The 15,374-nt window shown below is 41.1% G+C and overlaps 1 protein-coding gene across 3 annotated transcripts in view; it reads left to right on the top strand.

Moving 5' to 3' along the window:
* The first annotated feature begins 3,715 nt into the window (after positions 1-3,715).
* The window catches only part of UGGT2 (UDP-glucose glycoprotein glucosyltransferase 2), a 192,566-nt gene continuing 180,907 nt past the window's right edge, over positions 3,716-15,374 (top strand). For 2 of the 3 annotated variants that reach the window (XM_049647155.1, XM_049647154.1), the window contains exon 1: positions 3,718-3,978. In XM_049647155.1, the coding sequence (XP_049503112.1) occupies positions 3,827-3,978 (152 nt within the window). In that variant the 5' untranslated portion in view covers positions 3,718-3,826. Of the gene's footprint in view, positions 3,979-15,374 lie in introns of all 3 variants that reach the window. The other variant, XM_049647156.1, reaches the window with a different exon arrangement.

Here is a 15,374-nt window from a genome sequence, read left to right as displayed (position 1 = left end):
ATTTCACTCATTTGTGGAATTTAAGAAACAAAACAGATGGACACAAGGGAAGGAAAAAAGGGGGTAGGGAAGCAAATCTAAAAGACTCATAACCATAGAGAACAAACTGAGGGTTGATAGATGGGCTAGATGGGTGATGGGTACAAAGGAGGGTACTTGTTGTGATGAGCACTGAGTGTTACATGTAAGTGATGAATCACTAAATTCTACACCTGAAACCAATTTTACCATATGTGTTAACTAACTAGAATTTAAACAAAAACTTGAAAAAATTATGTATTTTCCATACTTAATTTGCTATTTGAAAGTCACTGTAGTTAATAAACCACAGTAAAAAATTTCATCAAACATACCTGGAGTTAGACATTTGTGAGGCATTTGTAATGTATGTTAGGTAAAATGTGCAAACTTATAAAAATCAAATTTACTGACACTTAAAGGAAACTAAACAATAACTCATTTGATTACAGTTTTAGTATAATCCTGCCTAGGGAGTAGGAATATAACAAATTAAATAAGTCTATAAATTCTTCCCAACTGGAATGAAGAGTTAGACATTTTCTTGTACTTAAGATATTCAAATAAAAAATGAGAAAAGGGTCTTTGTTATAGTAAGGGAAATCTGGAAGACCTACAGGGTAATATTTTTAAAAAGCCATTTCAGCTATGAGACTATAGGTAGAGAAAATTAAAGTTTTATTATATTACATGATAATTTGGTAGTAACTTTATCATCACATAGCACTACTATTTTCATTAAATAAATATAGTCCATGCAGTACTTACTTCAAGATGATTTATTTTATTAAACACAATATTCTTATTATGAAGGACTCATTAATCACTTCTTCCACATACAATGAAAACTGCTATCATCATCAATTTTCATTCATATTACCCTGATGTGAATAACTTTGAATAACATTTTGCTAAAAAATATTCAAGTACAATTGTGTTCCTGATCTATATTCACTTCATAGCCAATCTGTGCCAAAGGGTTATTGATAATGAAGGTTAGAATGCTTTGCTGCTCCACTAACTTGAGTGACCTTCACTGAGTTACTCAGTTTTTGCACTTTAATACAGGAAAACCTTTGATTGCAAGTAACTTGTTCGGCGAGTGTTCTGCAAGATGAGCAAACATTTCTAATAAATTTTAACTTGATAAATGAGCGATGTCTTGCAATACAAGTAGTACGTGATGCCGAATATCACATGATCACGACTGAGCCAATGGTTCTTGAAATTCGCTTTGATATATAAGTGCTTTGGATTACAAGCACGTTTCCAGAATGAATTATGCTCACAATCCAAGGTTTTACTGTATTTCTATCTGTACATAGAAATGACATACAGAAGAAACTTCAATGTTGGCTCACAACCTTGAGAGTTCCTTGGGTGAAATTTGAAACTGGCAGTCCTACACAGAGGGCAAGGAGAAACTGAAGAGAGAAGCAGAGGACTCCAGATTGGTAGGTGGCAGTTTTAATAAGCAAGGGGACTTACTTACAAGGCTTATCTTGGGCAACTGCAAGACAAGTAGATTTGAGCACCCACCTCTCAGAATCTTAAGAGTTTATACTGAGGCTTTAACAGGGTTCAATCACATATACAGAGCAGAGGTCTCTATAACATTACTCCCTGAAGGCTGCTTCCTTGAAGTGGCTCCTGATTTGGGAACAGTGGGAAGAGGGAATAAAGTGTCTCTCATTGCCCACGTCCAGCTCTGAGGTCAACCAGAAGTTCTCCTAATGATTTCCTCCAACACTTACATATCACCTAGTCCTAGTCTTTCATTGTGCATGTGAGGAAACAAGCCCAAGGATAGTCAGTCTAAGGAATATTTCAAACCCACTGAAGTTTCTAGGAAAATACTATGTAGGCTAAAATTTATAATAATTATGTAAATAAATGACCCTGGATTAGATTAATTTCATTCTTTAAAAGAGAAATGTAGCATTCCTCTTGTGAATTCAAATATACTGGAATGTATATAAATATATGTTTTATTAGTGCCTTTTAATAGTGTATTTTATGTGACTCTTCATACACAAGTCAGTTCTCAAAGATTTGCAACCATCAGATATGCTGACATTTAAGACATTCACCGTCAATATCTTATTTCCTTTATCCTACAATTTCAGTCAAAATTTCAGTCCAAAAATAAATGGACATGAGGAGTTAATTAAAGCAAATAGTTGTGGAAGATTCTTAATATATTTTCCCATTATGTTCTACAGATAGAAAGGAAGCTCCATACTCATCTGCCTTAGTGTTCTACTTATCCAAAAAACAAGGACTGTTCAATATTTATTGAGCCCCAATAACATGTACTGTGCTAGGTATTGCAACGGATGCTAAAATTAAGGCACGAGCCCTGGGGAAACACCATCTCTAACAGGAGAAATATATAAGTACTGTATTCAAATTCTAAAGTGAAAATTACAAGTGGTTTATGACAGTTACGATAAAGAGCTTATGAGAATTTAAAGGAAGGATAGGTCATACCAAATAGGAAAAATCAGGAAATGAAGGCTAAACATAGAAGATGAGAACTAAGTAGAATTTCCAGAGCAAGTTCTTCTGAGGAAAGGTATACACTAAACAAATGAAAGGAAATGAAAAAATTATCACGTTTCAGCAGCTTCAGGAGATCCAGATTCCCTAAAAGGCAGAGGAGTAACTGGAAAAAAGAAACGGCTCGGTACATCCTCCGAAACTATGTTTCCCAGCTGCTGCTTCTCTTTACCATATATTTTAATATTTATAATAAATTTAACAGCTTTCTGGATAGAAAAAGAAGCATGCCTGACGAGGAGTCAGAATCTCGACGCTCCACCTCCGCCCAGTTGAATAAAACGGAATATTTTGATTTGATGAATCATCTGTACTGGAAAAACACTTAACTCTGTTGCAAGCTTTTGTCTTTGAGCCTGATGCAGTAAATGCATGTTAACCTGGGGATACAGATTCAGTACGCCTGGGGTAGGGCCTGAGATTCTGCATTTCTAAGGAGCTCATAGGTGATGCTGCAGCCGTCCTGTGCGCCACTTTTGAGTACAAAGACTAAAAGCGAGGTTTCCCAGCCAGCAGTATCAGTATCACCTGGGGCCTTGATGGACGTGAAATGTAAATTCTTGCATCCCTGCCCCCCACACCAGATCTACTGAATTAGAAACACTAGGATGAGGCCCAACACCCTATGTTTTAACAAGCGCTCCAGGTGATGTCACTGGTTTCCGAACAAGATTGCACATTCAGTCACCTGGGGGCTGGGGAGAGTTAAATACGATTGGGCATCGGGCTTTCGAAAAGCTCTACCAGGTGGCTTTAATATGCTATAAAATTTAGAAGCCCGTAGACAACTGAACTTGGATGGGCCTTATTTTCCGCCTGCGAAAACATGGGTAAAAGCCACGCCGGTTTCTGCCTTTGCTTCCAGTTTTTGGTATCTCCACCCAGCCTCAGTCGGCCGCAATCCCAGTTTGGCCTCCGGGAGCTAGCTTCCCCTCCCGGTGTCCCACAGCCACTGCGCGATAACAGGGGGTCGGATCGCGGACCCGCCGGAGCATCAGCCACGCCGCCGCAGGTTCCGGCACCGCCCGCACCTACGTGGCTCCAGGATCCAGCCCCGGGGGGCTCCCGGGACAGCCCCAGAGCGGGACGCGCATGCGCTCCGTGCCGGCCAGGCCCCGGCTCCGAGTAACGGACTGGAGCTCCCCCCACCGGAAGTGGGCGGCCGCGCGGCCAGAGGAGCCGGCTGTGCCGTGGCGGCTGCGGGCTGTGGGCTCCGGGTACGAGGGGCTAGCGCTTCTCTCTCCGCGCCATGGCAAAGGCCACGGACGTGGTGCGGCTGCTCCTGGGCTCCACGGCGCTGTGCTTCTCCCTGCTCGACGCCCGGACGGCCTCGGCGTCCAAGTCGGTGACGGCCCACTTGGCCGCGAAGTGGCCCGAGACCCCGCTGCTGCTGGAGGCCAGGTGGGTGCGGGCCGGCCCCTCTGCCGAGCCCAGCGCGGAGGGAGGATCGGCGGGGTCTCTCGGGCCCGATCTCGCCGTCTGCCGGCCCTCTAGCTCCCTCTCTGCTGCTGGGGCGCCCTCGTGCTGGGCGCTGGAGCATCCCCTCCACTCTGGCTACCCCGTGCGCGGCACTCACTTGCAATTCCTTTTCCTCGCAGTTCATACTTTGCCTCACCTACGGTTTCTCAGACTTCAGGGCCTCTGTTTAATTCGTCTGGATCTCATTCACATTTAAGAAAAAGAGGAATAGGAGCTGGAGTGTGGGGTTTAATGCAGGCAATTCCATTGATGTGGGGCAGTTCTTTTTAGGAAACGTATTGGAAGCACCTAGGGTCGTAATAACACCAATGATGAGCTTCCTGTGGAGAAGGTAGCTTCCCCCAAGTTGTTTCTTCCCGAATCTCCTCCACTGAAATTAGTTCATGTCACTTTGCAGAAACAAAAGTTGTAGCTATTGAATTTTGCTCTTAGTATTCTAGAGGTTAAACAGAATTTGGAAGTTCCTTTCATTGGTTAGGATGAACTTTTAACTCCCGTTGCTTTTGTCCGTTCAAAGAAACAGCTTATGGAACTAAAAAGAGACTCCCCATCACCTGGTACCACGTTGCATATAAAAAGATAGAAAAAGTTTTTTTAATTGAGATGTAATTAACAACATTAATTTCAGGATTTCAGGTGTACAACATAGCATTCAGTGTTTGAATCGCGAAATGATCACACCAATAAGTCGTTAACATCCATCACCTGACATGTATCCAAAAGGTTTTTTTTCTTGTGTTGAACTTTTAACATTTCTTAGCAACTTCCAAATATGCAATACAGCACTCTTCACTGTAGCCACCATGCTATACATTACATTCCCATGACTTATTTTATAACTGAAAGTTTGTACCTGTTAACCTTAAAAATAAAAGTTATTTTACCAGCAGAAAATGGATTTATTCGGGAATAATAGAGAATTGCAAATAGGGACAAGCAAAATATGGTATAGGGAAGTCTAACAAAGGAGAGGAACATTATTTTATGCAGAAGGAGAAAGCATGGAGGGGTGGTTTGGAACAAAAGTCCTTTGGAGAAAAGCAGGAACCCAGTGTGATGACAGTTTCTCTTTGGCTGAGTTGCAGGACTAGTCAATTTCTTGTAGGAGATGCAATGTACTTTCTTTCTCTGTTGGGGCCTGTAATTGATGATTCCTGTGGAAAACGTTCTGATAGAAGTCTGTAATTGACGTTGAGTGGTACAGCTTCCCATACCCCCAGTCCACTTTAGTGAGGTTTCTCTCTAATACTCCCATTTCATCATTTTGATCAAAATCTTTCCTTGAAAGCATTGCTGACCAAAAGTCAGGTTTTTCATATTTAGTGGTTTTGTCCCTCAGTGCCAGAAAGGATCTTTCCTGATTGTCTTGTCCCTACATAGGAGGGAAAGTACATAACGGTTGGAAACCACGTAAGGCCACATTTGACTAACAGGCAAGGTTAGGAGGTGGAACTCTGAGGCACTTTCCATCTAAAGTCTGTATCATTTCAAGACCTTAAGTATTGGAGATCCTCTCCTAATTGGGTACGTCATTTTTATAAAAGTTTGACAGGCAACTAAATACAAAAAAACAATTAGGGAAAAACAGAAGAAGGAACATAACTTTGAAATTGTATGATGCTTCCGATCCGGGACCCTAGGTCAGAAAGTATCCAGCTGAAAGTGTTTATTGGCACTTAATTCCAATTTAGGGGAAAACAGTTCTCCCTATGGGGTCCATTGGAGTCATGTATGCCTCCTGGAAGTCCTTACCTATAGTAGCCAAGAAAGCAAAATAGTGAATACTGTAAGAATTAACCAAGTGCATTTGAGAAGATTCCGTGCAGGTAAAAACATGAGGCAATAACTAATGAACTTTTTGCAAAACTAGTGAAACTTCAAAGATGTATTAAAACAGTGTTGTTATCTCAAAGAAACCATTTGAAAATAAATCTTATCTAGTGATAAAGCCTGTAAGGTTGCAAATTCAGAAACCATGAATTTGGATAAGAATTCAGAATCAGATGAAAGATGAATTCTGAACCTTCAACCCAGCCCTTCAGAAAAAGCAAGTGAAAATTTAATTTGTCCTGGGATCATGATGAGGCTGTTGCTCAAAGGCCTAATCAAGAGAAGAGGTTTTCTCCCTTTCACAAAGTTTTGGGAAATGTGCACAAGAGCATTTCCTTTCTTTAATTTTTATTTTTTTAGTGTTTATTTTTGAGACAGAGCATGAGTGGGGGAGAGACAAGAGAGAGAGGGAGACACAGAATCTGAAGCAGGATCCAGGCTCTGAACTGTCAGCACAGAGCCCAATGCAGGGCTCGAACTCATGAAGGTGAGATCATAACCTGAGTGAAGTTGGATGCTTAACCCACTGAGCTACCCAGGTGCCCCTAGAGCATTTCCTTTCTACGAAAGAGCTGGTAGAAGCAATCAGTGAGGAAAAGGTATATAGGCCTGGTCCCGGTATGTTGAAAAAGCTGTATTGTCAATTGTCCTCTACTTTCGTTGCAGGTTACCAGATGGTGTGCAGGTCTGGTAGGGTTTGGTGATTTCTCCTTGGATTCATGTGAATCCAAGAGCCTATTCCTTGGAGTTTGGTGCCATCAGGATTAGCAGTTCTTGATAAGAGCCTTTTCAGCAAGACCGAATAGTCTTTGTGGAGGTGCCTGTTGCAGTTTCCAGCTTGCAAGATACGATGCTTAAGGTTGCTGTCTTCCAGGAATGCACTTTGAAAAAGATCACTCTACTAAAGCATGGTTATTTTTCATGGAAGTAGTTAGACCTTGCAGTCTTGAAGTCTATCTCCTCTTTTATCTACTGTAGGTCAAAGGAGGTACAGGGGCCAAGTGGATTGGGCATCTGTGACGATCTCAAACGGTGACAGTCTAGGAGTTTCAAAGGGGTGGAGCCAAGATTTAGAGGAACCAATGGCAGTGCTTTGGGCCAAGGTATTTTAGGATCTGTACAAATTTTTACAAGTTGAGTGTTAACAGTATTGTTAATATGTTCAAGTAACCCTGAGGATTGAGGACAATCTGCACCATGCCAGTGTTGTAAAACTGGCCAAACAGCACACACTTGTCAAAGCACCTGACCAGTAAAATAGGTTCCCAATCACTATGAAGTTTGAGAGGGTTCCCCAGTTAGGGATAATTTTTTCTAACAGAGAAGCAGCAGCAGCCTGTCTAGAAGGGAAAGCTTCAGTCCCGTGAGAACACATATAGACCATTACTAAAACATGTTTCTATTCATGTAGTGGGAAAGCTATATGCATTCCATTTGTGCAGACAGGTTTCTCTGGGTTCTGTTTTAGACAGGTGGGGCAAGTGACATAGGCACTTGTTGCAACCTCATTAACACTTCCCCACCAGTATTGGTTCATGAATGCCATTATTGTCAGTAGACCACGATGGTTTAATGCATGTATAGTGGTAAGTATAAGAACTTTAGAATTTCTAGTAGAGCCAGATATTTATTTGGTCCAAACCAGGGCTCTCCTTATTGAACCAACAATGACTAGATTTCCAATATTTTTCCCTTTCTGAGGCAATTGTTGGGTGTCGTCTTTCTGAATTATCATTTGGCAGAACATCTCTTTGGACCATAACAGGAGTCTGGTTATTAGTTTCTTTGAGAGTGGTGTTTTGGGCAGAAATATCAATGAGAAGGTTTTCTTTGGCCCCCAGAGAGTTGACTCTGGAATGGCCAGGAACCTTAATAATAAAGTAGCCAGCAAAAGTGTGGTATATAACAAATTTTGGAAATAAGAGCCATTTTAAATGTTATCCCTCTTGGAGGTAATGAAACCTTGTTTCCATAATCCAAAGTCATGAGCTATCCCAAGGGCATACCAGCTCTCAGTATAAATGTTTGAAGTTTTGCCCCCGGCCAAAATACAAGGATGCTTGAAAGGGATTCCATGATTATTTTGTCAGTGGCAGGAATGTCTCTGAAGCGAGGTGATATCCCTGTGCCACAGGGTCAAATTGTTGGTTGTAATACCCTGTGTTTTTGGGTGAGTAATCCCAAGGGTATTCTCTCCCATCTCCCATACAAAGAGGAAAAAGGAAAGTTGATAATTAGGATGTCTGAGCGCAGGTGGGTTTAATAGGCTTTTCTTTAAAGTCCCCAAAGCAAGTCTTTCTGATTTTTCCAAATAATAGGGTGAGGTTTTATATTTTTTAGTAAAACATATAGAGATTGAGCCAGAAGAGAGAAGTTTGGAATCCAGTTTTGACAGTAGCCAACCAGTTCAAGAAAAACTCATTTTTGGCACTTAGTTTTAGGTTTTGGAAAGTTTGGAAAGCCGTGAAGTCTCTCTGGATCCAAATGTTCTGAGGTCAGATGCCCTAAGTATCAAACCTGAGTTTGAGCAAATAGCAATTTTTCTTTAGAGTCTTTATTTCCCTTTAAGGGCAAAAGTTTTTAACAGGTGGATACTGTCTTCCTGTAAAGTGGTTTAAGAAGAGGAGCAGAGAGGGACGCCTGGGTAGCTCAGTCAGTTAAGCATCCAACTTCAGCTCAGGTCATAATCTCATGGTTAATGGGTTCGAACCCCACATAGGGCTCCGTGCTGATAGCTCAGAGCCTGAAGCCTGCTTCGGATTCTGTCTCCCTCCCTCTCTCTCTCTCTCCCCTTCTCCTGGTCATGTTCTGTGTCTCGAAAATAAACATTAAAAAAGGAGCAGAGGAGCAAATCCTCTAGGTATTGTAACAAAGTAGATAGAGACTGCAGAAAACCTACCATTCAAATCCGCTTCTAAGGTTTGTGAAAAGTAAGAAGGACCCTTTGAAACTCTGGGTGGGGCATTACTGTCCTGGTGTATTTCCATTCTTCCCAAGTGAAAGCAACTGGAATACTAAAGAATGCACTGCATAGATCGACTACAGTGAAAAATTTGCATCCGGTGGGAATGGTTGTCAGGATATGGATTAAGAACAACAGGGTGCCGAGGGATGACTGTCATTTATTGCCCAGAGGTCCTAGACAAACCATCCTTGGCTACTGGGTTTTCTCATAGGTAAAATAGGTGTATTAAAGGGACTGGTACAGGGGATAATGGGGCCTTGAGCTTTGTAATCTATGAGCTTGATGCCTTGAAAGGCTTCTTTACTTATAGGATATTCATTAAATTTAGGGGGATGTTTTGAGGAATCTATTTGAATCTTGATGGGAGGTATACTGTGGATGCTGCCAGTATCTGTTGAAGATGTCGCCCACAGAGGATGGATCCGACAGGGATAAATGATCAGTGTCCTCAGACTCGGCTATAGTGCTATCAGACTCAGAGCGAATTGAGGGTGTCAAAGGGTCATTTAATTTACCTGGCTGCCTATTTTTATTACTATGGTCAAATTCTAGTATTATTTCTCCTTTTGGGAGAAAGGAACTCTGGTATATTTTTCTAAGAAATCTCAGCCCAATAAATGAAGAGCAGCACAGCAACTAAGGAGAAAGGTATGTGTATCAGAGCCCTTAGACTAAAGGAAGTAGGTTCAGCGACTGTGTTATAAACCTGTTGAGGCTTATTAGAGACTCCCCACCCCCCATTAGAACCATTTTAGTACTCCAGGGCAGGGGCTGTTTTTAGCAGTGGGATTGAGCACTAAGAGTGTACGTCTGGTGTCAATAAAGACAGCTGCATTCTCAATCTTTATTTTGTAAGAGAAAGAGCATGAGCAGGTGAGTGGTTTCTCTGAGTTGATTAAGAGGGGAGACTGGGAAGAGCCTCGAACTCATCGGAATCCTGTTGTTGGGAATTAGGAGGACACTGGGAATATTGGCTACCCGGCTGAAGGTGCCTGGAGCACTTAAGCTGGTAACAGATTTTTCCCCCCAATGCCCTAGCTCTTTGCAAATAGTAAAAACTAGGTTTTGGGTTTTGTTTAGGGTCCTTCATTTGTTGGAGATGAAAATCAAGAATTTTAAGAATTTTGGGGGCACCTAGGTGGCTGAGTCAGTTACCTTCCGACTTCAGGTCATGATCTCGTGGTTCACAAGTTCAAGCCCCGCATTGGGGTCTGTGCTGACAGCTCAGAGTCTGGATCCTGCTTTGGATTCTGTGTCTCCTTCTCTCTCTGCCCATTCTCACTCGTACTCTGTCTCTCTCAAAAATAATGAAAACATTTAAAAAATTTAAAAAATAAGAATTTTAAGAATTTTATCAGTCTTTTTTGGGTGATGCATGTAGGATGTATGCAAGCTAGTTTGCCAAATTGACTGAATCTGGAGTGAACAGAGTTTCCCATTCACCTCTGGTCCTTTTCCTAAAGGAGAAGGATCAAGTTCAACCCATTAATGAATATAGAGTTAAATGCTACCTAGGTGGATTCAGCATCTAAGGGAAGACCAGAATTTAAAGACAATTTGTGGAGTCAATTATAATAGTCATGAATGGGTTCACTAGGCTTTTGTGTGCCAGCCTAAAATTTGTTCAATCAACAGGCTTAGGAAAAGCTACTGCAATTGCTCAGTGGAGATTTCCAGCAAGTGTTTAGCATTTTGCCAGAAGTTAGGTGTCAATTTCTGTAAATCCTTTTCAGGATATTCTCATTGGACTAGTTTTATCCGGTGTGGATAACACTGTGGGTTGTTCTATTTCTGTGGAAAATGGCATTGGAATTTTGATGGGGATTGCACTGAATCTACAGATTGTTTGGGTAGTATGAATACTTGATTCTTTTCATCTGTGAGCATGGAATGTCTTTCCATTTATTTATGTCTTTAATTTCTTTTATCAGTGACTTCTAGTGTTCAGATTTTTACCTCCTTGGTTAAATTTATTCCTAGGTATTTTATTCCTTTCGATGTACTTGTAAATGGGATTGTTCTTAATTTTCTCTGAGAGTTTGGTATCAGAAATGCAATAGATTTTTGTATACTGATTTTGTATCCTATCATTTAATTTGTCCTAATAGTTTTTTTGGTGAAGTTTTAGGGTTTTTTATATATAATATGATGCCTGTCTTCTTCAAACAGTGACAGTTTTACTCCTTCCTTTCTGATTTGGATATCTTTTATTTATTTTTCTCTTCTAATTGCTCTGGCTAGAATTTCAAATATTGTATTGAATAAAAGGGATGAGCATGAGCATCCTTGTTCCTGATTGTAGAGGAAAATTCTCAGCTTTTCACTGCTGAGTATGATGTTAACTGTGGGCTTGTCATATGTGGCCCTTCTTATGTTAAGGTTTATTCCGTCTGTACCCTGTCTGTGGAGAGTTTTTATTATAAATGGACGTTGACTTTTGTCTAATGATTTTTCTGTGTCGAAGTGATCATATGATTTTTATTTTTCACTTTGTTGATATAGTATACCATGTTGACTGATTTGTAGATGTCGAACCATCCTTGCATCTCTGGAGTAAATCCCATTTGTTCATGGTGTGTGATTCTTTTAATGTATTATTTGCTAATAGTTTGTTGATTTTTGCATCTGTGGTCATCAGGGACATTGGCCTGTAATTTCTGTGTGTGTGTGTGTGTGTGTGTGTGTGTGTGTGTGTGTTCGTGTTCCTTGGTATCAAGGCAATGCTGGCTTTGTGAAAGGATTTTGGAAGCATTTCCTCCTCTTCAAGATTTTAAAAGAGTTTCAGAAAAATAGGTATTAAATCTGTGAATGTTTGGCAGAATTCACCAGTGAATCCATCTGGTCCTAGACTTTTGTTTTTGGGGAAGTTTTTTGTTTTGTTTTGTTTTTTTTGTTTGTTTATTTTGTAAGAGAAAGAGCATGAACAGGTGAGGGTCAGAGAGAGGGAGAATCCCAAGCAAGCTCCGAACTATGAGTGCAGAGCCTGAGATGGGGCTTAAACTCCTGAAGCATTGGAATGCTTAACCTACTGAGCCATCCAGGTGCTCCTTTTTGGGGAGTTTGTTTGTTTGTTTGTTTTGTTTTTTATTACTCAATCTCTGTGGTAGTAATTGGTTCAGATTTTCTATTTGTGAGTCAGTCTTGATAGCTTATTGTTTCCAGGAGTTTATTTCTTTTAGGTGGTCTGATTTGTTGGTACATAATTGTTCATACTATCTTGTAATCCATTGTATTTTATGATATCAGATGTAATAAAATAGTTGTATTGAATAAAATATTCGAGCCTAATGTGTGTCCTCTTCCTCTCTTCCCCTGTTTCTCCCAGTTTGCATCCATCTGATCCCATTCTCTGTTCCAGATCTGCAGTCTAACTTCTTCCAATCTTGGATTTGTAGTTACATTGTCCTCATTTGTATTTGCCTTGAGTCTCTTAGAGCTGGAACTTTTGTAGGATGCTACTTCAGGTTCTTCATAATCTGACCTCCATCTATGTACCAACTGCATCACTTGTAGTGGAGAATTGCAGTTCCTAAAAAGTTTACATCCTAACTCCTGGAACCTGTGAATGTTACCTTACTTGGGTAAAGGATCTTCGCAGATGTAATTAGTAAGGGTCTTGAGACCAGATCATTGTGGACTATCTGGATGGCTGCTACATCCAATGTCCTTATAAGAGACAGAAGAGGAGAAGGCTATGTGAACAGAGGCAGAGATTGGATTGATGTAACCACAAGCCAAGGAATACTTGCAGCCCCCAGAAGCTTGAAGAGGCCACACCAGTACCTTGATTTTGGACTTCTGGCCTCCAGAACTGTGAGACCATAAGTTTCTGTTCCTTTAGGTTGCCAGGTTTTTGGTAATTTGTTACAGCTGCCCTAGGAAACCAATACAGACTTGATAAAGTGGAGTGCTGCTGTAAGAAATAGCTAAAAATGTAGAAGTAGCTGGTAAGTCCAGCAAAAGCTAGAAGGATTTTGAGAAATGTGGTTAAAAAACAAAAGCCTACATGCCTTGAGGAGACTGTTGGCAGAAATAGGGACATTAAAGGTGATTCTGCTAAGGACTTAGAGGAAAGCAGGGAGCATGGTCATTAATAAAGCTTCTGTCATAGAGAATACTTATGTCTTCGTGAGTAGAATGTTGGTAGAAATAAGAACATTAAAGGCTCTTTTGGTAAGAGTACAGAAGGAAATGAGTGACCTGTTATTGGAAACAAAGAAAGATGATCCTTGTTTTATAGGGGCAGAAATGGGGCTGAATTGGATTCTACAGTTGTGTGGAAAACAGAACTTGCAATCAGTGAACTTGAATAGCTAACTAAGGAGATTGCCAAGCAAAGCATTAAAGGTATCCCCTGGTTTTGCCTTGTTTATAGTAAAATGCAAGAGGACGGAGGGAAACTGAAGAAGGAGCTGTTCAGAAAAAAGGAAGCCACACTTGATAATCTGGGAGTTTCTCCTGCTACCCAGATGGCAAAGACTGTTAAAATGAGGAAACCCAGTGTTGGGGATGCATGCTTCAGAAAGAAGACCAACTTTGTGGCTGGTCAGTCTTTTTCTGTATAGGTTAGGCTTGTGACTCATAGGTCTATTCCACCGTCTCAGTAGAAGCCAGGAATGGAGGGGTAGATTCGTCCAGGATGGATCTGAAGAAGGTTTTTCTGGCATGATGCTGGTGAGATCTACAAAAGACCCAAAGGATTTTGATTACGTTGTATCAGCAAAAATGTTGCCAAAAGAGACAGAGACGGGATGAAATGAGAGAAGGCTGTCAGACTTTCGAAATTCCATAGGCAGGAAATTGGCTGATAAACTGCTTGGCTGCAAACACGCAAACATTTTTCCTTCAAGAGAAGGGAGTAATGACCCTGAGGGCAGAGCCGTGGCATGCAGCAGAGAGTGGAGCAGCACGCCGCTGAGGGTTCTGCTCACCACTTGAAACCTAACACAATTTGTCCTGCTGTATTTTGAACTTGTTTGGGACTGGTAACTCCTTCATTCTTTGTAATTTCTACCTTTCGGAATTGGAATATCTGTCTTTGGAATTTGGAATGCGTATCGATACTGCATTTTGGAAGCAGACAGCTTGTTTTCTAGTTCACAGGTCCACATACGGAGAAGAATTTTGCCTCAGGATGGAGCGTACCCAGTGTCTCACTCCTACCTCGTCTAAATGATTTACGTGATGAGATTTGAGACTTCTGGTGGTATTTACATGGGCTTTTGGTTTAGAGATGATGCCCTAATGGGTTGAGATTACAGTGGGGGATGTTGGGATAGGACATATGCATTTTGCATGTGGGACAGATGTGGATTCTGCGGAGCCCAGGGTGGACTTTAGTGGCGTGAATGTGGCCCCCAAAAGACAGGTCTAGATCCTGACCTGTGGGACCTGTTGTGTTAACCCTGACACCAAGAATTTAGACTTTTTTTTCTCCAGAACTGTGAGAATAAATTTCTTTCTTTTTAAGCCACTATGTGGTAATTTGATATGGTTAACATAACACTCTACTATGGTCCTTTCTTCATTGATACCCTATTTGTGGACCTACCATATTACTTTCTCTTTGGCTGATTCTTTCACCTGATAAAACTGATGTCTTTCTAGTATGTTCTCCTAACATTTGGTCCATACTTCTGTAATAATCCTTATTGAAAGGTATTTATGCTGATCTCTGCTGTAAAATGTGAGCTGCGGGGGGTAAAAATCTATATTTTATCAAGGCACTGTGCACAAAAGTAGGTGCTAAACAAGTATTAGTAATAAGTATTAGCTCAGCAGAAGCAACGGGTATTTCTTATTCATACTTGTTTTCCCAAGGCTCAGTACATCAGGATCAGGTGCCCAATAATGTCGACGCAGTGGAAGGGACTTATATTAGGTAGTGTCTACTTCAAACCACCATCAGAATTACCTCTAGACTCTAGCTGTGTACCTGACCTATGGAAAACTGGTGTCCTGCCGGGGTAATCCAGCTAGGACGCTTAGTGTTACTTCATGCACTTACCTGTTCTGTTGTGAACAAATATAAATTGTCAGCAAGTCCTTTGTTCGGTAAACTGAACTCTTTCCCACTATAATTTTTATCTAGTGGTCTTGACTTTATACTTTTGAACCAAATCTCTCCTTTGTGACAGCAGGCTGGCAGCCTATAGTTTCTTCAACCATTGCACTTCTTTTGTGTTTTCTAGACTCCATTATTCTACTCACATCTGGCTTTTAGTGTTTCTTTTAATAAAAATTGTAGGAAAATCAAAGAGGTTGAGGGGAATAAGTGTAGAATAGGAAGAATTGAGAACATTGGGTAGATTGAAGGAGCTTGGGAGATAGAAACTTAAGAGAACTGTTAGCTCTCTGTTTGGGATGCCCCCTTTTTTTATATATATATTTAAAGCATTCATGGGAATTTCTCCCTCCCCCTCCCCATCCTCCTGCCTCTGCCTCTCCCTCTCCTGCCTCTCCCTCTCCTGCCTCTCCCTCTCCTGCCTCTCCCTCTCCTGCCTCTCCCTCTCCTGCCTCTCCC

The sequence above is a fragment of the Panthera uncia genome, assembly GCF_023721935.1.
Source record: "Panthera uncia isolate 11264 chromosome A1 unlocalized genomic scaffold, Puncia_PCG_1.0 HiC_scaffold_16, whole genome shotgun sequence".
Classification (NCBI taxonomy): Eukaryota; Metazoa; Chordata; class Mammalia; order Carnivora; family Felidae; genus Panthera; species Panthera uncia.
This window is presented reverse-complemented; position numbering and strand designations above follow the sequence as displayed.